The sequence below is a fragment of the Drosophila arizonae genome, chromosome 2 (genome assembly GCF_054131065.1).
Source record: "Drosophila arizonae isolate 15081-1271.41 chromosome 2, UAZ_ARI_1.0, whole genome shotgun sequence".
NCBI lineage: Eukaryota > Metazoa > Arthropoda > Insecta > Diptera > Drosophilidae > Drosophila > Drosophila arizonae.
This window is the reverse complement of record NC_142922.1, coordinates 6,395,551-6,418,247: the sequence shown is the minus strand read 5'-3', so window position 1 is coordinate 6,418,247 and position 22,697 is coordinate 6,395,551. Positions and strand designations below refer to the sequence as shown.

General features: G+C 41.4%; 8 protein-coding genes and 1 long non-coding RNA gene across 15 annotated transcripts; 3 read left to right on the top strand and 6 right to left on the bottom strand.

Moving 5' to 3' along the window:
- Positions 1 to 80: 80 nt before the first annotated feature.
- Positions 81 to 2,927, bottom strand: LOC149270244 (uncharacterized). 2 transcript variants are annotated; one of them, XM_089473955.1, is made up of 5 exons: positions 2,793 to 2,927; positions 1,518 to 1,724; positions 616 to 1,460; positions 436 to 552; positions 81 to 376 (listed from the first exon to the last, which is right to left on the bottom strand). In XM_089473955.1, the coding sequence occupies exons 2-5, from the start codon at positions 1,632 to 1,634 to the stop codon at positions 187 to 189; spliced, it is 1,269 nt and encodes a 422-aa protein (XP_089330081.1). In that variant the 5' UTR covers positions 1,635 to 1,724; positions 2,793 to 2,927; the 3' UTR covers positions 81 to 186. The 2 variants fall into 2 exon arrangements, with proteins under 2 accessions (XP_089330081.1, XP_089330074.1); XM_089473948.1 differs by lacking the exon at positions 2,793 to 2,927 and adding an exon at positions 2,256 to 2,389.
- Positions 1,867 to 3,275, top strand: LOC108619859 (uncharacterized). Of its 2 annotated transcripts, XM_089474041.1 has the most exons (4): positions 1,918 to 2,216; positions 2,281 to 2,867; positions 2,925 to 3,035; positions 3,091 to 3,275. In XM_089474041.1, exons 1-4 carry the CDS (start codon positions 2,091 to 2,093, stop codon positions 3,182 to 3,184), a joined length of 918 nt encoding a protein of 305 aa, XP_089330167.1. In that variant the 5' UTR covers positions 1,918 to 2,090; the 3' UTR covers positions 3,185 to 3,275. The 2 variants fall into 2 exon arrangements, with proteins under 2 accessions (XP_089330174.1, XP_089330167.1); XM_089474048.1 differs by lacking the exons at positions 2,925 to 3,035; positions 3,091 to 3,275 and having other exon boundaries at positions 1,867 to 2,212; positions 2,281 to 2,421.
- A 35-nt stretch (positions 3,276 to 3,310) lies between these two features.
- Positions 3,311 to 5,977, top strand: LOC108619908 (uncharacterized). Of its 2 annotated transcripts, none has more exons than XM_018016747.2 (8): positions 3,311 to 3,735; positions 3,798 to 3,984; positions 4,041 to 4,200; positions 4,264 to 4,389; positions 4,452 to 4,879; positions 4,941 to 5,345; positions 5,400 to 5,516; positions 5,585 to 5,977. In XM_018016747.2, the coding sequence occupies exons 1-8, from the start codon at positions 3,558 to 3,560 to the stop codon at positions 5,706 to 5,708; spliced, it is 1,725 nt and encodes a 574-aa protein (XP_017872236.1). In that variant the 5' UTR covers positions 3,311 to 3,557; the 3' UTR covers positions 5,709 to 5,977. The 2 variants fall into 2 exon arrangements, with proteins under 2 accessions (XP_017872236.1, XP_017872228.1); XM_018016739.2 differs by having other exon boundaries at positions 3,313 to 3,735; positions 4,261 to 4,389.
- Positions 5,978 to 5,987: 10 nt separating this feature from the next.
- Positions 5,988 to 8,929, bottom strand: Cbs (Cystathionine beta-synthase). The gene is made up of 4 exons (XM_018016766.2): positions 8,700 to 8,929; positions 7,824 to 8,049; positions 6,486 to 7,527; positions 5,988 to 6,410 (listed from the first exon to the last, which is right to left on the bottom strand). Exons 2-4 carry the CDS (start codon positions 8,044 to 8,046, stop codon positions 6,113 to 6,115), a joined length of 1,563 nt encoding a protein of 520 aa, XP_017872255.1. The 5' UTR covers positions 8,047 to 8,049; positions 8,700 to 8,929; the 3' UTR covers positions 5,988 to 6,112.
- A 1,645-nt stretch (positions 8,930 to 10,574) lies between these two features.
- LOC108619980 (lipase 3) lies at positions 10,575 to 12,495 on the bottom strand. Its single transcript, XM_018016827.2, has 3 exons — positions 12,322 to 12,495; positions 11,552 to 12,265; positions 10,575 to 11,494 (listed from the first exon to the last, which is right to left on the bottom strand). The coding sequence occupies exons 1-3, from the start codon at positions 12,481 to 12,483 to the stop codon at positions 11,102 to 11,104; spliced, it is 1,269 nt and encodes a 422-aa protein (XP_017872316.1). The 5' UTR covers positions 12,484 to 12,495; the 3' UTR covers positions 10,575 to 11,101.
- A 142-nt stretch (positions 12,496 to 12,637) lies between these two features.
- Positions 12,638 to 14,999, bottom strand: Mco3 (Multicopper oxidase 3). The gene is made up of 2 exons (XM_018012682.2): positions 13,132 to 14,999; positions 12,638 to 13,061 (listed from the first exon to the last, which is right to left on the bottom strand). Exons 1-2 carry the CDS (start codon positions 14,878 to 14,880, stop codon positions 12,819 to 12,821), a joined length of 1,992 nt encoding a protein of 663 aa, XP_017868171.2. The 5' UTR covers positions 14,881 to 14,999; the 3' UTR covers positions 12,638 to 12,818.
- A 1,276-nt stretch (positions 15,000 to 16,275) lies between these two features.
- On the bottom strand, positions 16,276 to 17,934 carry LOC108619937 (protein FAM98A). The gene has a single exon (XM_018016779.2). It carries the CDS (start codon positions 17,834 to 17,836, stop codon positions 16,520 to 16,522), a length of 1,317 nt encoding a protein of 438 aa, XP_017872268.1. The 5' UTR covers positions 17,837 to 17,934; the 3' UTR covers positions 16,276 to 16,519.
- A 405-nt stretch (positions 17,935 to 18,339) lies between these two features.
- Lnk (SH2B adapter-like protein Lnk) lies at positions 18,340 to 22,513 on the bottom strand. 4 transcript variants are annotated; one of them, XM_089473844.1, is made up of 4 exons: positions 22,346 to 22,513; positions 21,175 to 21,792; positions 19,795 to 21,126; positions 18,340 to 19,223 (listed from the first exon to the last, which is right to left on the bottom strand). In XM_089473844.1, the coding sequence occupies exons 2-4, from the start codon at positions 21,670 to 21,672 to the stop codon at positions 18,864 to 18,866; spliced, it is 2,190 nt and encodes a 729-aa protein (XP_089329970.1). In that variant the 5' UTR covers positions 21,673 to 21,792; positions 22,346 to 22,513; the 3' UTR covers positions 18,340 to 18,863. The 4 variants fall into 4 exon arrangements, with proteins under 4 accessions (XP_089329970.1, XP_089329974.1, XP_089329977.1 ...); XM_089473848.1 differs by having other exon boundaries at positions 19,795 to 21,108; XM_089473851.1 differs by having other exon boundaries at positions 19,082 to 19,223; positions 19,762 to 21,126.
- On the top strand, positions 19,223 to 19,767 carry LOC149270243 (uncharacterized). Its single transcript, XR_016271036.1, has 2 exons — positions 19,223 to 19,531; positions 19,618 to 19,767. It is a non-coding gene; the product is annotated as an uncharacterized LOC149270243 (long non-coding RNA).
- Positions 22,514 to 22,697: the final 184 nt, after the last annotated feature.

Sequence of the window (22,697 nt, the reverse complement as noted above, 5' to 3'; positions counted from 1 at the left end):
TAGTATTTTTTGGTATATGGACAAGAGAAATACTATAAAAAATATCGATAGCACAATAATCTAAAACGTATCCATAAATATTTATTTGAAATGATTTTTATTTCATATATTTCCAAAATAATATTGAAAAATCATCATTCGAACAGGTAACAAACTCATTGAATAAAAAAAATATATAAAACCGTATTATTCGTCGAGTTCTTCAATAATAGAATCGGGAAGGTCAAAACCTATATCTTCATCGCTTACTTCTCCCATTTCAGCGTCAGGATAATCCCTTCTACCAAACTCAGCCATTCGCCTCTGATGCAACTTTGTAAGATAATGATTTCTTAAATATGTGGATCCTTTAAAATTCTTATTACATGTTTCACATCTGAATTAAAAAAATTCAAAAGATATACAATTTGAATACAGGTTAATACGACGACATACCGATGAGTTGTTTCTCCCTTGACATGCACTTCTTTGTGCTTATCCAGACTAATTTTGCTTATAAAAGTTTGGTCGCAAATGTCACATTCGAAAGGCAATTCATTTGGATGATATTTTCTGAGATTTGCGAATAAAAGTTGGTTAAATGGACTAAATTTAATATAAATATGATGGACTCACCGTTCATGTCGGCAACGACTGGGACTGTTGCGGAAAGCCATACCGCAATATTTACATACAAATGGCTTTTCACCCTTATGATGCACACGTATATGAAGCTTTAATAGGGGACGGGTAAAAAACTTACGGCAGCATTCCTCACACTCAAACTTTTTAACTCCAGAGTGTCGCAGTGCATGGTCCTTCATGTTACTCAAATCGCGGAAGGACCACCCGCAGTGCTCACAGACATACTTCTTCTCGAGCGACATTTCTTTTGGCTTTTTCTTCTTAACCTTTGTTGCTTTATCATGCCGGGATGCTGGTGCATATTTTTTATCTTGTACTGATCTGAATCTTTTTGTAGGGCTAGGAGCAATGGATGCAGTTGGCCTAACTACCGCAAGTGCCAAATCATCGGATGATAGATGTGGCGTTGCAACAGACTGTAAGCCGTTTTTTGGGGAGCTGTTGCTTACTAATATGCCGGGGCGATTTATTATTTGACGTCCATTATTTGGATTTCGACAACGCAAGAGTCGTACTCGAGGCGAACTATGGCGTGGGCTTAGAACTCTTCGTACATCTTCGTTCTTTTGTTTGCACTCATTTCTTGACAATTCTTTATATCCTGGACTGTTTATAAGTCTATTTTTAAATTTGATCGCATCTTTTGCGCGGTTATCCAATGGATCAATATACTTAGATTCAACTGAAGCATTTTTGCTAGGGACGATTTCGTCTTGTTTCAAGCTTATTAGCTGTTTGTTCGCATCTAAACAGCGTTCTCGAAAGGCGATTGCGTGATCTAAATCCAAATAACAACAGGAACATATATGGGTAGGCATTTGAGGATCATAGGACAACTGAAAAGAAAACTGCAAATGATAAGGACCGAGACACGGCATCATAAACCGACTTACCCTAATTCCAGTAATTGCTTGAATGTTTTGTCGAATATCTTCATTTTCTTCTTTAAAGAGGTTCCTGGGATTCAGGTGAAAAATCGGTTCTGCGCAAGTTCTGCAGCATATCGACATTGTTCCGGTTTTTTTTTCTTCTATTGGTTTGTTTACAAATTGTAAAATTGAAACACCACCAGTGTGCACACACAAGTAGTTAAAAATAACCTAAAAATGCCATTCAACCAATCAAAAGATATGTATTAAATAAAATACAATTTTAACCAGTAAAATCCTGAACATATTCTTAAATAATATTATTATATATATATAAAGGTAAATGATTTAAAATTTATCTCAATCTGTTGTATTTTTTATTTATTAAAATTAAAACTAAATTATTAATTTAAAAATTGTTGGTATTTTGTTTCAGTTATTTTAAAAATCGTGAATGGCCTGTGTATACCTATTGATTATGGAACAGCTGTGAATAAAACTATTAGACGGTCGCTTACGAATTTCTCATTTGCGCGGAAATTAAAAATTTGTAGGTATCATTCTGGAGTATAATTGTTATATTTAAAATATCGCATAATGAGTGACTTACGTACATTATGTCGGACTTGTGGCATAACAATAAATACAAAGCATGATACTAAACTATTTGAGAAATTTAACTACCATTTAGTAACTTTAATTGAAGACATCACAGACATGTTGGTGAGATTGTTTAACTATTTTGGGTTACTTAAAACTTACTTTTATAAAAAAAATAAATATACAGATTGAAAGCGACATTGCCATGCCGGAATACATTTGCAATTTATGTAAATCGATGTTAAATCAAATCGTTAAGTTCCGTTCCAATTGCCTGAGTACACATAAGAAACTAATAGCTGTGAAAATGAAGAATTTAAAAAGCAACATCCTTGCTCCGGAAAGTCGCCCAAAAGTTAATATCGTTTTTGACAATATAGAATATGATACAACCGAAATCAGCAAGAGCTGTGATGAACAACAAGCAAAAACAAACATGGGTAATGATACCCAAAGGTACAGCAATGCATCAGTTGACGTTCCTGCAAAAAGGATACCTCAAGTAAAAAACAAAAGGATATATAAATCCAAAGAAGCCAAAACGTGGATCTGTGAACAGTGCGGTGGGGAATTTAAATGTTCCACATATTTAAAATTGCATATGTTGCGCCACACTGGAACTAAGAAATTTGAATGTGACATTTGTAAGAGGGGATACTATACTAAGAACGAGATGGAGCGCCATAAAATTTTACATACCAATGCTAGACCATACGCCTGTCGTTTCTGTGATAAAACCTTTCGAGGCACTAGTAGTAAGACAGTTCACGAAAGGTTTGCTTAATACAATATAATATACGCTTACATTTGTAACATTTTTCATCATTCTAGAACACATACAAACGAGCGACCATTTGTTTGCCAGTACTGTGATAAAGCCTTCAGGTCTACTTCGGTACGGAAAATGCATGAACGTGTGCACGTTAATCAACGAAACTATCAGTAAATAATATTATATTTAAGTTTTGATATATTGATAAAGTAATTTCTTTTATAGCTGTGAGCCGTGCGACCAATGGTTTTTACGACCTTCACATTTATTATTACATCAACAAACCAAGCTTCATAAAAATAAAACCTCAAGCGGATAGATTTGTTTTTGCATACATATGTATATTTATTTACAAATTGAAACAGCAAAATGAACTAAATATAATCGTCAACATGTGATTGTCAATAACAGTTGAACAGCTGATATTATTTTGTGTGAATGGCTAATTTGCGTTCAGAGAGTTTACTTTTGGAGGGGCGTACGCTGCTCTGCAGGAAGAATTAAAGTAAAGAACTTAAAATGTTGACAAGAATTAATTATTTAATGGAGTGTCGCATTTAACCGCATATGAAGTGGAAATAAAACAACAGTTTTGCTGCTTTGGAAATTTTATACTGTTAAGCAGGGCGTAATTGCCTGCTTATCGATGCAAATGAGGATAATTTGAATTCTTTGGAAACACAACTTAAAACATGCTAAGATCTCGGGATATACATAATAAAAATCGCTTCAAAAGAGAAGATAAAGTGCAACTTATAGCTGCAGTTAAGGTTAGACGACTACTATGGGATATGAGAGATAATGATCACAATGATCTTATAAGTATTAAAGCGGCTTGGAAATCGGTTGCAGCTGATCTGGGCAGAGACCGTAAGTGTTTCGTTTTTCTTAAAAATTTTAATTTAATGAGAACTCAATTTCGTCTTAAATAGCACAAGAATGCAAAGTTGCTTGGCGTTCGCTACGTCAGAGCTATCGTTACCATTGTAAAACAGCGAATACCCGCATTCAGTTGGATGATGGTGGTGAGGGCGAAGCTGATCCATTAGAAACCCCAGACATTCATTGGGAGTTTGCCGAGGATATGTCGTTCTTGCAAGATTTGTTAAAGAACAGAGAGTAAGTATTCGATCTGTTGAATTTTCCTCAAGCTTATTCTATGTTAAACATTTCAGCCAGAGTTTGGAATCAGCACAATTGGATGAAAGCTCTTCTGGCAACAATACACTAGAAGAATATACAGATATGGAATACTTGGATAGCGCTTACATTAATAATTGTGATGACGATGTCGACGTCGACGACATAACTGTTACCATTGATGATGAAGCCGCGGTAGATTGTTTTGTATTTACTCTTTACCTCATAATTTAAGATTCTCTTAATTATTTACAGAAGATAGATCATCAAGATGTACTATGTAGAACATGTGCGCAGCCGTTAAATTCTCGGACCTCTCAAAACCTGTTTAACCCAGAAAATCATAAACTTTTGTGCCAAATTAAAGCACTAACAGAACTCAGCGTAAGTAAGACTGAACATACCAAACTTCTATGGCGTCTAATATTATTCTGTATTTTGTTTAGTTGAAACAAGAAGAGGGCCTATCAGATTTTATTTGCCAGCGCTGTCAACATAATCTGCACATAGCAACAGAATTTCGCAGAGTTTGCATTGAGTCGCAGACACACGTCCTGATCAAAGTACAAATAAAGGAGGAGACCACGGAATATCCCGAGTTTAATATTGTTGAGAGTGCGAGTGACACGGAGATAGCCACGGAAGAACACCGACTGGAAAATGTCGAAATGTCGGAAGATGAAAATTGTTACGAGGAAATCGAAGTACAACCATTACAATCTACAGCATCACCTCCATCGTCATCCAACATCAAATTGCAAGAGGAGAGTAAAAATCCCAAGTGCCAGTGTCATCAGTGTGGATTGACATTTACCAGTCAGGACTTACTAAAAATGCACATGCATCAAAGTCATGACATGCAGCTTCATACGCGGTTGGTGTCTATATATATAATGTCTGTGAATATCCGTTTTATATCTAATTTATAATTTTAGATTTGTGTGCAAACATTGTGGGCATGATTTCAAATACTCAGCACCCCTCGTTGAGCATCTGAAGAGTATCGGGATTAGTTTTGGATACAAGTGCGAGGACTGCGGTCAAAAGTTTCACAGTAGGCATTTCCTTAAGAAGCATAAGAGACGAGTTCATGGGCAGGCCGACGAACATATATGTCATATGTGCGGTAAAAACTTTACCACTGGATTTAATCTGAGGAATCATATTATTCGACACTCTGGCAGCCGTCCTCATAAGTGCAAATTATGCAGCGCCGCATTTTCGACGACAGCCGAGCTAAACAATCATCAACGCACCCACGACAATGTGCGTCCATATCCATGTCGTTACGCTTGCGGCAAATCATTTCGTCACTGCAGCAATCGCAGCACCCATGAGAGGTGAGCAAAATAAAATACGAAGCAATTTGATATTTCAATTTAAAATGTTTGCAGAGTACATATGGCTGGAAATCTCCGCCCCTTCCAATGCGACTATTGCGACAAAACGTTTGTGACCAAAGGGGATTGCAGAGCGCATCAAATGGTTCATACTATGAGCCGTGATTTTAGGTAGTTGCATGAATGAAAACATCTATTGTGTCAGTTTAATAACATATGTCTTTTCATCTGTTCCACAGCTGTGACATTTGTGAGCAAAGTTTTAAGTTGCAGAAGCACTATTTGCAGCACTTGAACACCAAATCGCATAAAAAAGCCGAGGATAATGTAAAGTCTTTGAAGGAAAAAGAATCTGTGGCTTAAATGCATTAAACAATTATTTACGAATTGCTAGAAGAATATGCAATTTGAAGTCCTTATTTCAAATTATCTTGAAATCGAATTAGCTAATATACCTATAATATACTAAGGAATAGTAAAATGTTGATATTTTTCATGAAATCATGTTTGAGCAGGTTCAAATTATTCTAAGCTGAAATGTGTTTTTTATTTCAATAGTCAAATCCTGAAAGCAAACTACTTTTAGGAGCTCGTTAAACTGAAATAAGAATAAACTATTTTTTTATAATGAACACATTGAAATGTTGTAAAGTTCAATTTTAATAGCTAAAATATCAAATATATATGTAAGTGCACAAAATTGTTGGATTTTAAGATAATTAAGTCACAAATTATTGGTAGAGAGACGTTTATGATTCGCCATGGCTCTAATGATCACCAATTCCATTGCCATTTTGCCTAGCTTTATCGCCGGATGCAATAAACGTGGTGACATCCAATTTAATGGCCAGAGCCACGACCACGTCCTTAGACTGTGCATTTTGTTTAACGATTAAAACACTGGGATCAACTTCCAGCACTCGCGCCAGCTTGCCCAATATGTCAGTCTCAGTCAGACGAATGATTCGCTTGTTAAGGGCCTTGATCGCGGGGTCACCCAGCTGACGATTCATGCTGACAATCTGGCTCAATAGGGTTTCCTGTGTCACGACGCCCAAAACGCTACTGTAAAGAGAGAGAGAGAGAGAAAGTGAGAGCGGACTTTAGCAACATTGACTATTATTTATACTGTTCACATACCCATCATTCTTGTCGACCATGGGCAGCTGATCCACGCGATGCTGCTTCATGAGCGCAATGGCGCCAGCAAAAGTTTCGTCACACTTTATCAACGCGAGTGGACTGGGTAGCTGGAGCTGAGCTATGGGCACGTTCCACCACCAGTGACCATGCTCGTTAACTGGCTGCTTGAAGCCGCGGGCCTCCATCCAATTGTCGGATACGAACTTGGTCATGTAGTTACGAATGCCGTCGGGCAGGATAACTACACAGCGCTGGCCAGGCTTCAGGGTGCGTGCTTGATCCAGTGCAGCATGCATTGCGCCTCCGCTCGAGCCGCCGCAGAGCAGACCCTCTTCAGCGTTTAGCCGACGGCTCATGGGGAAGCAGTCCGAATCGTACACCTTCGTCCACACATCGACCACCGTCTGGTCAAAGACAGTCGGCGGGAAGTCGTAGCCAATGCCCTCGACCTCATAGAACTGGACATCGGTTTTGTTTAGCTCCTGTGGACGGGCCAGCACAGATCCATAGGGATCCACGCCGACGACCTGACAGTTGGGCACTTGTTCCTTGATTTTGCGCCCGATACCGGTAATAGTGCCCGCCGTGCCAGCTGCGATCACAACCATATCCACTTTATTATCCAGCTGCCACAGTATTTCAGAGGCTGTGCCGTCATAATGCGCCAAGGGATTGCCCGCATTGCGATACTGATCCAGCACAATGGAATTGGGTGTCTTACGCTGCAGCTCCTGGGCCACATAGATGAGACCTTCCGGCGAGTCATAAGCTGCCTCCGTGGGCGTGCGAATAATTTTGGCGCCCAGGGCACGCAGGGCATACACCTTCTCATTGGACATCTTCTCGGGCATGACAATGATGCACTTGTAGCCTCGCACAGCGCAAGCCATCGCCAGTCCAATGCCCGTATTTCCGGACGTAGGCTCTATGATAGTATAGCCCGGTTTCAAAAGTCCTTTCTCCTCCGCATCCTGAACCATGCGATAGCCAATGCGATCCTTGACCGAACCACCCGGATTTAAGAACTCGCACTTGGCATCTAAACAGGAAATATAACTAATTTAGCATGTCTTGACTAATTATAGGAATTATACTAGAATTATGAAGCATTACAGTGCAGTTAATTTTAATTCAATATTCAATTTATAAACAAGAGATAGTGAAAGTTAATCAGTTCCCATTATGAAACTGCCGCTCGTGCAAAACTATACGAAAATATGAATTTTCTATAGTCATATTTATAGCATGCACAGATTAAATAGATTTATTCAATTAAGAAAAGCTAGCTAAGGGAAAATTTCCATTAATTTCGTTAAGATTTTATTGCATACTCACACATCTCACACTGAATGCCCTCCTTGGCTGGTATATGGTTGAGCTTGACCAGGGGGGTGCATCCAATCACCGTTAGAATGTCCGGCGAAACCTTATTTTCACGCTGAAAGGCACGTTGCGTATGCGGCGTCTGCTCCTTGGTGCCCAGATGCCAGGTGCATTTCGAGGGTTTGCCCGGATCTATGAAGTTGGCTGGACGTTCGTAGGTCTTGCTCGCTGACATTTTCTGTGGATTTATGAAACGTGGTGGGTGAGTTGATAGTTCAGAGCACGTTTCGTGCAGCTTCGCTGCCGGCTGAGATTGGAATGAGTCGGTAGATGTGTTGTTCAGCTCACAACATCTGGCATCTGGATTGCCTGGGGTCAGTCAGGCGTTGAACACAGCTTGTATTATCAGCAATTGATATTTTAGTTTATTATTTAATTATATTTGGGCAAATCACGTTGTGTTGTTATTACTGCCATTGTTACCATGTCATCACCGGCTCTACTTCGCATGTGTGAGGCAATTACGTTTTACCAGATTTAAATGATTTTACACTTTTGCTTCTGGTTTATAATTAACAAACGAGATCTAATTCTATGGCTTCGTCTATTCCAATCGGGACAGCTTTTGCTTACTATTTCATTGCCAACAGGTTTTTCTGTATACCTAGTTAACCCATAATGAACTTCAGGTACACAAAATGCATTCCAAGTGCATTGAACCTAGAAAGCCGTAAAAATCTCAGACAAGAGGTGCACACGTACACATATACTTTTTACCCTATTATCTATTAAATGGCTATCATTTATCCACATACATACATACATACGTAAGTGTATTTTTATCAATATATTTGTAAACTTCTCTTATCACTCTAATTATGTTCTCACCTGTGTATGGTATGTGTATATTTCTTTAATGTATAATTAATATAAATTGATGTGTTTTCACAGAATAGCTGTATGTATATACTTCGCTGCCAACAACGTATTATAAATGCTTTTTATAACAAAATAGAAATACACGTGCAATATATAGCGCCTCGTTGTAGTTGCTTTCCATAGATCCGTGGCTCTTCTGGCAGACAGATGTGTAAGTGCGCTATTATATATGTACACACGCACTCACGCACACACGCACGCACACATGCACACACGTGCGTGTGCTACGCTAAGTTGAGCAGTGCTGTGAAGTCTTAGATAAGTGTTGACAAATGCTCAACTTCCATAAAGGAGTTGGATGGGCCTTTAAAGTATTAAATAGTGGAGAAGAAATGTACGTATGTATTGCTTGTGTATATTATATTGTTAATATACATTTATTTTATATATTTTAGTTTTTATTTTTGTATGCCATTTTCAGTCGCTTATTATATTAATATCCGTCATGCTTTAATAATCCGCCGCCATTAACGGTCTTTTTCAAATGGCAGCAGTTTTTTAAAATGTTTTGCAACTATTAAAAACTTACTTTTATTTAAAAAATTATAACATTTTTGACAGTTACGCTAAAAAGAATTTTAATCATAATAATATATATTAGCTATTTATGTAAAATAGAGCCAAATTTATTAGCGGAGCTTAAGCAGTATTTCTGTATAATTTAAATATTGTTATGCTAAAATATAATTGTTTTCAAAGGTCAAGGTATGCATACTTTATAAATGTTTGTCATTTGTATGTGTCGTTTGATTATTGCTTAAAAGATTAGAAACTGTTCAGCTTTCGATTTGTGCGCCTCTAGTATTAGTATTAGGTGGGAAAAATTAAATAGGAAGTGATAAGCGCTACTTCAGATTCAACTTAGTCAATAGCGCAATGTGAGCGCAAGCCCACCCATTGCTTCTGCTTCGGGTCCCATTCTCTTTGGTTTTTGGGTTTGAGCAACGAATATATGTATGTGCATACTATATGTATTAATGAGAAAGCACTATCATTTCGCCGCGAGCGCTCGACTGAAATAGTCGATTCTTGAATAGAGTTCCACTATGCTCATTATACCCTGAACCCATTGAAAATGGGAAATCAGGGTATAATGGTTTTGTTGAAATGTATGTAACAGGCAGAAGGAGGCGTGGCAGACCCCACAAAGTATATATATTCTTGATCAGGGCGACGAGCTGAGTCGATTTGGCCCTGTCCGTCTGTCTGTCTGTCCGTCTGTCCGTCTGTCCGTCCGTCCGTCTGTCCGTCTGTCCGTCTGTCCGTATGTTTGAACGCGTCGATTTCCGAAGATATAAGAGCTAGAGACTTGAATTTTTTTTTTAAATGACCGTATATACAGCGCGGACGTCGAGTTTGCTTTTAAAATTCGATAAATCATCCCGTTATGTTTTTATCGAGTAAAAACATTCATGTTCAAATCAGATGCCACTATAGCTAATTGTGAATGATTTTTCTTTTTTTTAAATTTCTCAAATATTCAATATAATATGTAGATCATATGCTGAAAGTTTCATTAAATTCCGTTCAGTCAAAAATTAATAAAAAATAATCAAATATTTGGCCAATTAACAAACGCACGTGCAGCAGCTACAACAAAAACATCACATCAGCTGTTAGTTTCGTTTAGTTTTGGTAGATGGCGCAGCAGCAGTGAATCTATTTGAGTTTTGCCAGCGCCACCAGCAGGAGTGAGGTGGCCTAGTGTGTTAGCAGCGTGACGCCCGATCGAGGAGTCGCGGTTCGAATCCCGATCGATGCAACTGATGTTAATTTTTTTTAATTGTTTCAAAATATTTTTATATTTTATTAAATGAGTTTGGTATTTTATTTATATTTTTAAATACATCGAAATTGAAATTTCAGCCATACTAAATGAGCATTTTTATTTGTTGGGTTCAGGGTAGTATCTAGTCGAGCACTCTCGACGAGAATTTTCTTACTTGTTTTTTTCTAGATTACAGTCATTCTTTCTCCCTCTCTGCTCTCTAATATATATTGTTATATATACATATAATTATCATAAATTTTTTGTCATCTTAAAAAATAATAAGCGCTACTTCAGATTCAACTAAGTCAAAAGCAATGCCCACCCAGTGAATGCTGTTTATTACTTTCTCGGCAATTAGCTTATTTGCTCAAAGAACTATGTACGTCACGTTCTTATCAGATTTATAATGCCTTATCGCAATGAATTGTGTGGGTAAGTAAATACAAATTTATGTACCTCCCTTAAGCATTAGCAGTACATAAAATAATAAAAATTTGATGTTTGCTTTTGAAAATAAAAACGTGTGATTATTTATTACACGTGTGATTATTGCTTATGGCTTATTGTTGCTTTTTCCATATCAATTGCGTAAAGCATCTTCAAATTCGTTCATAATTTCAATTATTGGGTCATTTATGTATTTGCGTACCTCCCAGTTAGTCGCAAAGTCGCCATGGTGCCACAATGGATCATCCATGTGATGCATGACCTTGTTGGGCAGAGTCGCCGCCAGTCGTTCAACGTCTTTAACGGCGGCCATTTCATCGTTGTCCGAGTACCACAGGTGTGTCTTGCAGGTAATTAAATGGGTTGGGTAATCAGGCGGCACTTCCGCACCATACACAATCAAGTTCTTCTTCTTGCCAAAGTCATACTCTCTAAAGTGCCCCGACTGTTGCTCCTGCAGATAGTGCAAGAACTGATTGGTGGAAGCTCCAGCGGGAGTTGTAATTGCATTGATCGCAGCGGCAGTCTTGAGAAAAAATAATTTAATCAATATGATACATTTTTATTTCAGATTGAGGCTCACCGAATTGGTGCGTCCGTCGGTGCTATGAAACTGTTTGCAGTATTTGAGAAATCTTGAGTCCGGTCCGCAGGTGTTGTAGAGTAAGAGCAGTATAAAGTCATTGTAGGGCAGAAACTCCATTGACTCCAGCATGAGGGCGTAGCTGGTTCGATGTCCCAGATATGGTCCAGTCGCGCGGGCCAACGGAAAGTCCATGTTGTCCATGTAGGCCACGGGAGCCAGCAACTGGGCGGTCTTTATCTTGGCATTGTACTCGGGACGTGTGGACATTAGCGCTAGAAACACTGTCGTGCCCTGGGAGTGGCCAACATAGTGAATCGACTTTTGACCCTGTCCGTTTGTCTCCAGCGCATAGTCGATCATAGCCGCAATATCGAAGTAGCCAATTTCATGCCAGCTAAAGCGCCAGAAGTAGGGATGCTGCGTGGCCAGCCAGGTGTGATTGCGGGAGTACGTATTGCCACGTGCATTGCCAATCCACACATCGTAGCCGGCATCGACCAGCTGAAAGGCCAAGGCATTATCCGGCCCCATCGTGATCCAGTTGTCGGAGCTGCCCGATATGCCGTGCTGCAGAAGCACAATGGGGCGAAGGGCCTTCTGATTTTGCAGCTTGTGGGAATAGGGTATGCGAAAGACTCCAATGATGTAGCCATCCTCAGTGGTCACGTGATGCAGCTCTGCAGGGTACTCATGAGCCCTAATGAGATCATCCTATGTGGAGTAACTTCGTAAGCTCTCTACTTATGGCTTATTAGGTTTCTACTTGCCGTTTTAAATCGTGGATTCAGCTTCAGGCGCCCATCTGGATCGTTGAAGAGTTCATAGAAATCGACCCCATCAAAATTATATGGGTCAAATTTAGGTGGCGCACATTGAGCAACTGTCGCCAGGTACAGAACCAATAGAGCAGCGATCAGGCATTTCCCCATGTTGCCGCGGGACTGGCGATTCCCAATATAAAACTAGCATACATAAAGAATATGGCTAAAGGCCTTTTCTGCCTAATCTGTCGATAAGAGTTAATCGGACATAAACTTAAGTGGATCATAAAATCATTCTGCTAAAAATACTTAATTATTACGCTCGGATAAGACGTTTATTATCCCTTTGATAAAACAAAATGCATAAATAGTATATAATAATATGTATTATGGTATATGACCCTAGAGTGTCCTGTAATCTTAATTGAACTATGTAAAACACTATACTTTTGTATATCCACGTATGTATATTTGTTTAAATATTTTTTTGAACTATTTCAGCTTCAGCAGCCCACTCGAGCCGGAATTCGCTTTATTTGATTGTCCCCGCCCACCTTGAGCACAGCCATCATGCCCTGCACTGTGTGGGCTTCGATGTGACAGTGATAGCTCCAGAAGCCGGGATTATCAGAGATGAAGCGTAAAATCACGTAGCCCAGTCCGGGCACCTGCACAGTGTCCTTGGCCACGGCGGCATAGTCATTGGACAGACGAGGCAGACGTCCACGTCGGTCCAGCTCGCGTATCTGTGGATGTATTAAAGTTATTAGAGATTCACATTATTAATTTAATTATTCACAATTCTGGCTCCCTTACATTTTTCAAGTCATTCTGGTTACCCAGCACTCCCTGGCCGACCAGGCGGAAGGTGTAGCCATGCAGATGGATGGGATGTGTGGGTTCCATGTGGTTGGCCACAACCATTTCGATGGCGCGATAGGCAGGCAGGCGTATCACATGAACACCCTCGCACAGCTCCCGGGCACAGTTGCGCCCCTGTGCGGCGAGCGAGCTGCGATTGCTATAGTATCCATCGTCCTTGTACAGATGGCGGCCTTGGAGCAGCGAAATGCCCGGTGTAATGTAGCTAATCTCATCGATTTGGAAGAGTAGTTCGCCATTTGGCGCCTGCCGTGTGCTCAGACTGGAATAGTACGTCAAGAACTTGGTATAGCTTGGCCAGGGCACGGGCTCCACGGAGCGCAGCGACAGCGTGCCCACATCTTGGTCTTTGCTGAACTGCCGCAACGTTAACGAAGAATTCTTCAGGGGCTTAAAGCGAAAATCATTGATGAATAGCGGTGGCTCGTCCTGATCTCTGGGCTGGCGGCTTCCCAGTATATCGCCCTGGGGCAGCTCACTGCGAGCGGCTCCCCGATAGCTGAGCACCGCGCCCTGGTATAGCTTGCGATCCGCACACTGTTCATAGCCACGGACGCGCACCCAATAGTTCTTGGCATATTGGTTCGCCTCCAGCACAAAGTCGAAGCGCTCCGCTGAGGTCAGAAAGAAGCCATCGGCCAGCACCGGCTCAATGTCGTTGCCATCGGTGCTGATGATCAGCAGCTTGTGCTGCTCAATGGAGAACTCGACGGGACAATTGAAGATGCCGTTGAGCAGGACGCGCATGCGATAGCGATAGCCAGGCGTCACACGCACTCGCTCATAGCGGTGCCGGGCATCCTGGTCGGGCAGCTGGCTGAGATGGTTGCGGCCCTTGCCATTGATCAGTATGTTGCGCACCTGCTGTATGTCGTAGTCGTAGAATATATCCTGCACCATGAGAGCGTGCTCCACCAGATCGTAGTCATAGAGGCGTGCATGGGGGTTCGCCAGATGGGGCTGGCGCACGATCAGATTGCCGGCCACGCCGAAGCCACGCTGCCAGCCCATGTGGCTGTGGTACCAGAGGCTGCCACTGCGATCGGCCAGGAACTCATAGCGAAACACCTCGCCCGGCTCCACCGGATACTGGGTGACGTGCGGCACGCCATCCATTTCGGGACTGCGACTCATTTGGATGCCGTGCCAGTGCATGGTGGTGGGCTCATTCAGATAGTTCAGCACATCGACGACCACAGTGTCGTTCTCACACAGCTCTATGGCCGGGCCGGGCACCATCCTATTGACGGCCATAACGGGCGATGCAACGCCGTCGCCATAGATGCACCTCTCGTCCGCGCAGGCGCGCTCATCGAACTGGCAGCGCTGGCACTCGGGGCCCAGGCGACGATAGTTGTGCACCACCAGCTGGTAGTAGCAGCTCTGGCTCTGGCCCTGCTGGCAAACGCGGCGACAAGGATGACGCTCAAATCCACTGAAGCTGGATATATCCACCTGGCCGTAGTCATCCTTCAGCTGCAAGCCAGCACTCAAGTGACTCTCCTTATTGGTCTTATTTCTGTGCGACCAGGGAAACGTGAGCCAGTCAATTTTCGCACTCGACTCCTGCTCTAGATTCTCCGGCTTCAGATTCTGCTGAGCCAGTGCGAAATCCACCACAAGGCACCATATCAAGCAGATTCGGTGCCATCTATAATGGCTTTTACTTTTCGTAACTATCATGACAAGCCTCAACCTTCAACTGCGCCCAAAGGCCTAGTGCAACGCCCGAAGAAAGTTTGGAAATTCAAGCCAAGCCGATTTGGGCATGCGCAGCACGTGCAAATCACAAAAGCTGAGCTGCATTTTATTTGCCTTTGATTGATTGAAGACTAAGAACGCCCAAATGATGTGTGATCGACTCACAGATACCCTCCCTGAGTGGAAGAGCGACAGGATTCACAGCTAGAGCAGAAAAGATTATTTGTTCACTCTCAGTGTCAAACTTAAAAATTAAATTAAATTACAATAATTTAACTTTTTTTTTTTTTTTGATGTAATAGCTCTTTTGAATATAATTTATAATAAGCTTGTATTATTTGATTGTTATTAATAATTATACATAAGTACATGAAGCATATTTGCATTTCTGTAAATATTATCCCAAGTAGAAATTATTCAAAATATATTACTATGAATATGTTTGAATAAATATTTGTATATATTTTTTATTTTATTTCGAAATTTAAATCTAATTATTTTGAATATGCATATATATATTTGAGAAAGTCAAAAGTTTTCTTCAGTACAGAAAATTTGAGCATACAAATAAAAATGTAGTAATTTTATTAATTTCTTTCATGATTTGAATTTGCTTGATATTCATTTATATTTAAATATTTTAAGTAATAAATACATATATGTATGGAACCAATGCCAGCCAGTGGCACCGACATGCGCTCGTAGCGTTTCACCTTTGTGCCGGCCACCACTTTGATGTCGTCGACGTTGCGGGTCAGATTAGCTGGCCCGGGTCTCAGCCGATCCAGCAAATTTTGCGCGCCGCCAGGCACAAAAATGCTATTTAATAGCATAAATGCCAATATGGGTCTGAAGCGGAACATCGCGGTTAATTGACGCTCTCGAATTGTGTGTTCTATAGAGATCCGTTGGCTTCACTGGGAAATGCTGCCGTTGTCTGTGAGTCTTTTGACCAAACTGAACCGAATGCACTGTGTCGCTTGTCATTTAGACGACTTCGACATGGATTGCATGGTGATTGAACACGTTAATTGCTTCTACTGCGTACAGTTGGCTATATCAGTCGTATGGATGATGACCACTCAATGGCAATTGAGTGTCGCGTGTGTGATGCTTGGCTACCTGTCTGTCTGTCCGTCCAGGGGCGTAGCTAGCAATCGCCGCGCCAATCTTTGCAATTCTAATTAACCCCAATCTGAAGAAAAATGATTGTAGCTTGACAAATTAAAAATGGATTTTCAAAATATTTGCAACGTCGTAGAACCCCCATTTGTCCCAGTTATTGACGTCTCTGTATAATGGGAGTATAATTTGGGCTAGGGATAAAAACACATTTCCACAATTAGATCGACATTAATCGTATTGAAAGCGAAAATGTTGGCTTGACAAAATTGAACGATATTATATATTTTTTATCTAGATGACACAATTGTTTAGTTATTTCGTTGCTCCCCATTAACAATTAACAATTGGATTCGTTTAGGTGTTCAATTAGGTGATAGACAAGCGGGGAGGGGTGAGTAAAAGCTATGGAAGTTTCTAACATATGAAATCATAAATAAATATCAATATTGGTAACTATTATAAGGCTGCGTTGAGTTATTGCTTTCGGCCAGATTGGTCAACGGAAACCTCCACGTTGATAGTCGCCCTGGTAGCGCTGATTGTAACCGCCGCCGCCGCCACCACCGCGTCCGCCATTATGGTAAGCCCCACCGCCACCACCGCGTCCTCCACCTTGAGGATTCCAGCCAGAGCCTTGCACACGTCCGCTATTATTGATAAACTGGTCGCGCTGCTGTTGCGGCTGTTGTTCCTGATATTGTGGCTTCCAGTTTTGGGGTCCACCACCTCGTCCGCCGCCACGGCCACCACCACCACCACCGCGTCCACCACGAAAATTACCGCCACCACCGCCACCGCCTCCACCACCACGACCGCCTCCTTGTCCACCGGCACGTTGCTGTTGCCAGGATGGCATCTCTGGCGGCGGTGGAGCATGCTCATTGGCGCGTCCACCACGATCAGGCACACTACCAATCACATGCTTCTCTATCTTAGATGCCGTATTCTTGCGCACATTCACTGAACTTGTCTTTTCAATGATCGCCAAATCCGAGCGCGCTGCCAGCAGCGCCACAATGTTGGTGTCATCCCCGCCATATTGTAGCTTTTCGATTTCCTTAAGCTTATGTTGAAAGCGTTCGCCAATCTCGTTTTGACGATTTTTCATGCTCTCCGACCATTGAAAGCTTTGAACAGTCGCTTCCAAACGGGTTAACATCATTTGACGGCGCAGATTATACTCGGCGTCCAGATCTCTGTGCATGGTCTCCAGAACACGCCACTGAGCATCGGTCAATGGCTTGCTAGTACTCATCAAGGGCTCACTAATCACCGCCGAGCTTATTTGCTTCAGCCGTTGTACCAGCTTAGGCATCATTCGCTCGAATAGCACTTTGGCATTGATGTTTTTCGGCAACTCGCCCAGCTGGAGGTCAGTTGTCAATTGCATCACAGCGTCCTGCAGATGGGATTCAGTCTTTGATTTCTTACTGGGCGGCTCGACAGGCTGCAGCTTCAGCGACATCTTTGTGGCCATGAGCTCTGATGTAAGATAATCGAGAAGGTGCAGAAGGGATTCTCGTGTCTGGAAACGTTCCGACATGGGCACTGCGACGAACTGCCGGTAGGGACATCCTAGCTCAGTGAGCAGTAGAGACAGTTCGAAAACAAACTCGTTATGGTCCTTGCTGCTGGAGGCTAAATGCTCGTCGGTCTTCCTCAGCACATGTAATTGATTGGCAAGCCAGTAAATCAATTCACGCAATTCTGGATTGCCTATGCCACTGTCTAAGTATTGACTTAGACTCTTTTGCTCAACATTTTTATAGCCAAGCGCATCTAAAGAATCTATAACATCCAATTCGAGATCCATTGCCGGCTTTTCTTAATTTTTTCCAACGTTGTTTTCGTTTTCATTCAGCTCCAAACTGACTGTTGGTCACACTCAAGTGTCACATTTAACAGAGAAAAAGCGTAACATGTTTATGGCTGTAATAACAGCTGATTAACAGTTGTCCGTTAATTTAGCTCAGTTTAAAACACAAAAAATCACTATTTTTGTCTATTATACTGTGTTGTGTGAATTTGATTTAATATAAATTTACATAAGTTTAATGAGCTCTTGTCTTATGGTACATTAAAATATATAATTGCTCGATACTTTGTTTTAGATTGTTCTATCACTCATTTATCGAATTGGTTGCTTAGAGACGAATGAACTGTGTGTGGAACTTGTTCTTTAGATATGAGACACAGGCTTTCAATGCTTTCAAAAGCATTATTATCGCTGGCAACATTAACCGTATCAAAATCGGTTTGTTAACATTAACAGTTGACAGTGAAGTAAAGTTTATCCAAAGATCTTTCTGCAGCATATACATTCATATAACTTCATTTATTGTAGTTTATCAGCTTTAATATAATTTAAATATATATTGGGTTTAATTTTTATAAGTGTAGTATATATAGATATATTTTCTCATATATATATAATGTATATATGTATGTATTTTTTTGTAAAGCAGGAAGTTTTAGGATTCGCAAGAGTTACACCTTTGGTGTTATAAATTTTACATTTTCTCTTATGTTTTTTGTTTTTGTTTTACATACAACACTTACATAATTACTTAAAATGAACACACATATTTAGCTAATTAATGTATACAATCATAATTGTAATATTCAGTTACTTCATGTCTTCCAAGAGGCTCTAAAACTAATAGAAACAAGATAATGACGTCTTACACAGATACAAATTCGTTTTCAAACACAAAAAAATGATACAAATGAAAGAAACGAACAAAAGAAATACAAAAATTAATTCGCTGCAGCAGCTACGCAATGGCACAAAAATAAATTCCCCGCAAAAAGCTCAAATTTCATCCACTGGCGACAATCGCTTAAGTGTAGCTGTACTGATTATCAATAGCGCGTCCGGTGCATTCGGCTCCTGATGTTGCACCGCTGCTGCTGCCGCTGCCAGGCACAGCACCACTGCTACCACTGGCGACTGCATCACCCGCATGTCGCGTTGCACCAACGCCCTGATGCGGTGCCTGCAGTGAAGCATTGGATGCACGCAGATGCGGCTGATCGAGGAATCCTTGACCAACTGGCGGCGAATTGTGCGCGGTCAGCGATGTGGGATCCAAATGGAAGTAGACTTGCTCCGGAAAAAAGACGTGTGTTGGCTCCTGTGGCAGTTCGATTTCGTTTGTCTTTAGGCGAACACTTAGATTCATGGTGATCACTTCGTTGCACTGTAATTGATTGAATGGATTAGATTTCAGTTTGCAATTTAAATGCTTTCAGTATATGGAAACGGCTTGGACACAAGACATGCGAAATTTACAAACTACACACAATGAGTACGATTAAAAAAAAAAAAGTGTTCCAAAATGAAACACCCAATAATATACAAAAAAAAAAAAAAAAAAATCAATAATATAAATTGAAAGTTTGTTAAATATGGTTCTAAATTTCAAATTTTTCATACTAATGATAAAGACGTTCTCCAAATCGATTGTGCCACGTCATTTGAGATCGTTTAGCATAAAAAAATATTTAGGTATATAAACGAGCTTCCAGTTCAATATCTTTTAACAAGAATATTTTTGAAAACATTTTTATTTTTTTTTATTTTTTATACCTAAGCTGTAAAACACTGCCTACGGCAAATATACCTCTTCCTGATGCTCTATAAAACTACGTTGTGAGGCTATCTTGTCTATGGATTGATGTTTATGAAATGAAAAAACTTGCAAAATCAAATAAAGGAAAATAAAAACCATCACTGACACTGAATTGACTCCAAAATTTTGGCTATCTCACATGTCTCGGCGATGGGTGTCCATTGCTATTGCCAGAGCTGCTGGCAACGTTGCTCGCTCCAGTGTTCGCATCGGTGCCCGGGTCATGCGCAGTCGCTGGCATTGTTGTTATGGGAGCGTTATCATTTAGCCGGCTCGTGTGGTGCACCCAATCGGTGAGCGTCACATCCGATGTGCCGCCCGACTCGAGTGGTATGGGATTGTGCCGGAAGTGTTCCAGCATCTCTTGAATGGTGGGGAACCACAGATGCTGAACTCGGCACTGTCCCTTTTCGGAGATTGTCAGCCGCAGATGCTTGGCACGTCCTTGAAAATTGAATGTCAGCACGAATTCGCCGCGTCGCGTTTCGCTTTGGCGTACCAAAAAGAAGCCATGACCCGCTGCCTCCGACTGTAGCACCATGCGAGCTGCTTCGGCGCGTGGCAACGTGCCGTGGAACCATGGAAACAGTCGCATTTCCGCCGTTAAGTCCGCCACATTTATATCGTTTTCTGTTTCGACCAGTTCGTTGCCATCGAAATTGCTGGAGGCAGACAAACGTTGTTCACCCCGGTCACCACGTGTCGGCCGCGAGGGTATTTCAGGCGGCGTGCTGCTCAGCTCATTGCTGGTCTGGGAAATGGCATTCAAATCATTGGCGGAAGCCGCATTTGCGTTACTGTTCCCGACGGACGCAACGGCCAAAGCGCTATCAGCTGATTGCGAATTTACCAAATTGCCATTGGAGCCACCCAGCAGAGGACCTCCTTGCTGCTGATATTGAGGATTTTGTATGCCTCCCAAGGCACCACTAGCAGCGCTTGTTGTTGGATTTGGGTTTGTGGTCACCGGCGATGTTTGCATAGCTGCCGCAATGACTTCTGAATCCAGTATAGGTTGCTGCGTTGGCGGCGTTCGCATGCAATAGCGTATTGTGGCCAACCAGCTGCGCATGTCCTCGGCGCTCTCTGCTTCGATTACGTATTCCATGTTGTTGTCGGCTTTCAGCACAAATGTGTTCAATCGATCCGGCATCTCCAGCGTGGTAGTTTCACGTGCCTCCGAAATCAGAAAACAAAAAACACCACTTTGAGGCTTTGTGGATCTGGGCGGAGTATAGAATTCAAGCATATAACCGCCCACGGCTTTGACGAGTGCCAGTCGACATCTCTCCCACTTTTGTGTGCCCGTCGTCTGGTCTAAGCTCTCGGCTGTCAAATTGTTAACGATTCCCTCTTTACGACACTCCACAACTATTTTAGCCAATTTTGTTTTGTTGCTCTGCTTGCTGCTGCCAAGGCCGTCTACATCGTCTGAATTCTTGTGAAAGAAAGCCTGCAAAAATAAAAGTTTCTGAAGTTAAACATTGATTAATCTGTCTGGTGCGCATCTCTCGCTCACCTTGCCCTTTCGCAGACCCTTGAAAGAGAAGCGACGCAGCAGCGATTTGGGAAACTGGCGTGACTTCTCGTGCTCCTCCGTGTCGAAACTGCCGCCACCGCCGCCGCTGTTATCAAATGGGGAGTCGATTTCTGTTTTTAGGTTGTTGGGTCGCTTGGAGAACTCAGTAGCGTAGTGCACCGTGAAATATTCCACAAACTTGATAGAAAAATTGCGGTGTGATATTCCACGGGCCACATCCGGCGGCAAATTGCTATTGATGTAGTTAATACATGCTTTTGCAAAGTCGCTAGCTGCAACACGCGCGTGACGATCGCAAAACTCCTCCAAGCTTGTGCCGTCATTTGTGTAGGATGTGTTATTCCCCAACGCATATCCAGTTCCCATTGGAGCCGGTATCAAATCACTGCCGCCCGCAGCACCCAAGCTTGTGGTAGGCCCAATGTAGCCGCCCGCGCTAAAAGCGCTTGCGTTGACAGCTGCGCTGTTCCCACCCATGTGCACAAAGGACTGTTGCTGTCTGTGTGGGTGGCGGCGCAACTCCGACTCACTATGCCCGTTTATATTCAGTTTGATGCAAGAGTTACTCAGCTGGCGTCTGTGATGTTGAATTTCTACCTAAAATTACACACATTTAGAACAATTTAGTCAAATAATATTTCAATTAATCATTCATTAAAAATGATTTGAATATTTTTTAAATTTAACGTAATATCCATTAAATACCATTGGTCATTTAACCGGGTTCCCCGCTGGGCAAATGAACAAGCTCCTGGAATGAGCGACGGCGCTCAATTTGCGTTTACGTTGCTCATTTTGCGTGTTGTTACGTAGTACTCTTACGTACTATATTTATTGTAAATGCTACTTTACGTAAAGCGTAGGCGTATTAACGTATCTACACATATACACACCGCATATCTATGAATGTATGTAGTGTCGGTGTGTGATATGGCTGCTGTTTTGATTTTGTTTTGCAAATTTGATGATAAGGTGGAGTCAGTGTATTCTGAGTCAAGGCCATTTTAATGTCTTTTATAATTTTCCCTGCTCGTTTGTTGGAATGCAAATCGCTCTTAGCTAAACATGCGTATGTGTGTATTACACCTACACATTACTTCTCGGCGTTAAATTTGTTCATTTATTCGAATTACACTTACTTGTTACTTACTTATTTAGTTGCTTACGACAGCGTAACGCACTGTTAAATTAGGGCTTTCACTTTTTTATTATTATTCTTCACTTTTCTTTTCTGCTATTATTTTATTTTCCAGAAGAAAAACACAACGCAATATAATCGTTAATCGTACAAACACTAACCGTATCGCTAATCGTTATTTATTTATCTATCGGCCAACCACCATGACGTCCTTATTATCGGAAAATTCGATTACTCGAGTATTCGATAATTAGTATGTTTAACCGCCCTTTTGACTTTTTTTATGAGTTAATTTGAATAAAAAATGACCACTCTATTATAACAGAAATTGGAAAAATTATTACTACAAAAATAAAAATACCTT

Coding starts and splice junctions, on each gene's coding strand:
- Lnk (XM_089473844.1), bottom strand. CDS start 21,672: ATGGGTGGGAACAGCGCAGCTGTCAACGCAAGCGCTTTTAGCGCGGGC. Junction 21,127..21,174: donor AGGGTCTGCGAAAGGGCAAG/GTGAGCGAGAGA, acceptor GTTTAACTTCAG/AAACTTTTATTTTTGCAGGC. Junction 19,224..19,794: donor GACACCCATCGCCGAGACAT/GTGAGATAGCCA, acceptor AATCAATTACAG/TGCAACGAAGTGATCACCAT.
- LOC108619980 (XM_018016827.2), bottom strand. CDS start 12,483: ATGGGGAAATGCCTGATCGCTGCTCTATTGGTTCTGTACCTGGCGACA. Junction 12,266..12,321: donor TGAATCCACGATTTAAAACG/GCAAGTAGAAAC, acceptor TACTCCACATAG/GATGATCTCATTAGGGCTCA. Junction 11,495..11,551: donor CCGACGGACGCACCAATTCG/GTGAGCCTCAAT, acceptor TTTTTTCTCAAG/ACTGCCGCTGCGATCAATGC.
- LOC108619908 (XM_018016739.2), top strand. CDS start 3,558: ATGCTAAGATCTCGGGATATACATAATAAAAATCGCTTCAAAAGAGAA. Junction 3,736..3,797: donor AGCTGATCTGGGCAGAGACC/GTAAGTGTTTCG, acceptor CGTCTTAAATAG/CACAAGAATGCAAAGTTGCT. Junction 3,985..4,040: donor GATTTGTTAAAGAACAGAGA/GTAAGTATTCGA, acceptor TAAACATTTCAG/CCAGAGTTTGGAATCAGCAC.
- LOC108619937 (XM_018016779.2), bottom strand. CDS start 17,836: ATGGATCTCGAATTGGATGTTATAGATTCTTTAGATGCGCTTGGCTAT.
- Cbs (XM_018016766.2), bottom strand. CDS start 8,046: ATGTCAGCGAGCAAGACCTACGAACGTCCAGCCAACTTCATAGATCCG. Junction 7,528..7,823: donor GGGCATTCAGTGTGAGATGT/GTGAGTATGCAA, acceptor TTTCCTGTTTAG/ATGCCAAGTGCGAGTTCTTA. Junction 6,411..6,485: donor ATGGTCGACAAGAATGATGG/GTATGTGAACAG, acceptor CTCTCTTTACAG/TAGCGTTTTGGGCGTCGTGA.
- Mco3 (XM_018012682.2), bottom strand. CDS start 14,880: ATGATAGTTACGAAAAGTAAAAGCCATTATAGATGGCACCGAATCTGC. Junction 13,062..13,131: donor ACCAGAATGACTTGAAAAAT/GTAAGGGAGCCA, acceptor ATACATCCACAG/ATACGCGAGCTGGACCGACG.
- LOC149270244 (XM_089473948.1), bottom strand. CDS start 2,312: ATGTATTCCGGCATGGCAATGTCGCTTTCAATCTGTATATTTATTTTT. Junction 1,725..2,255: donor TATTTATTTTTTTTATAAAA/GTAAGTTTTAAG, acceptor TGGCATTTTTAG/GTTATTTTTAACTACTTGTG. Junction 1,461..1,517: donor AAGCAATTACTGGAATTAGG/GTAAGTCGGTTT, acceptor TTTTCTTTTCAG/TTGTCCTATGATCCTCAAAT.
- LOC108619859 (XM_089474041.1), top strand. CDS start 2,091: ATGAGTGACTTACGTACATTATGTCGGACTTGTGGCATAACAATAAAT. Junction 2,868..2,924: donor AGTAAGACAGTTCACGAAAG/GTTTGCTTAATA, acceptor TCATCATTCTAG/AACACATACAAACGAGCGAC. Junction 3,036..3,090: donor GTTAATCAACGAAACTATCA/GTAAATAATATT, acceptor TTTCTTTTATAG/CTGTGAGCCGTGCGACCAAT.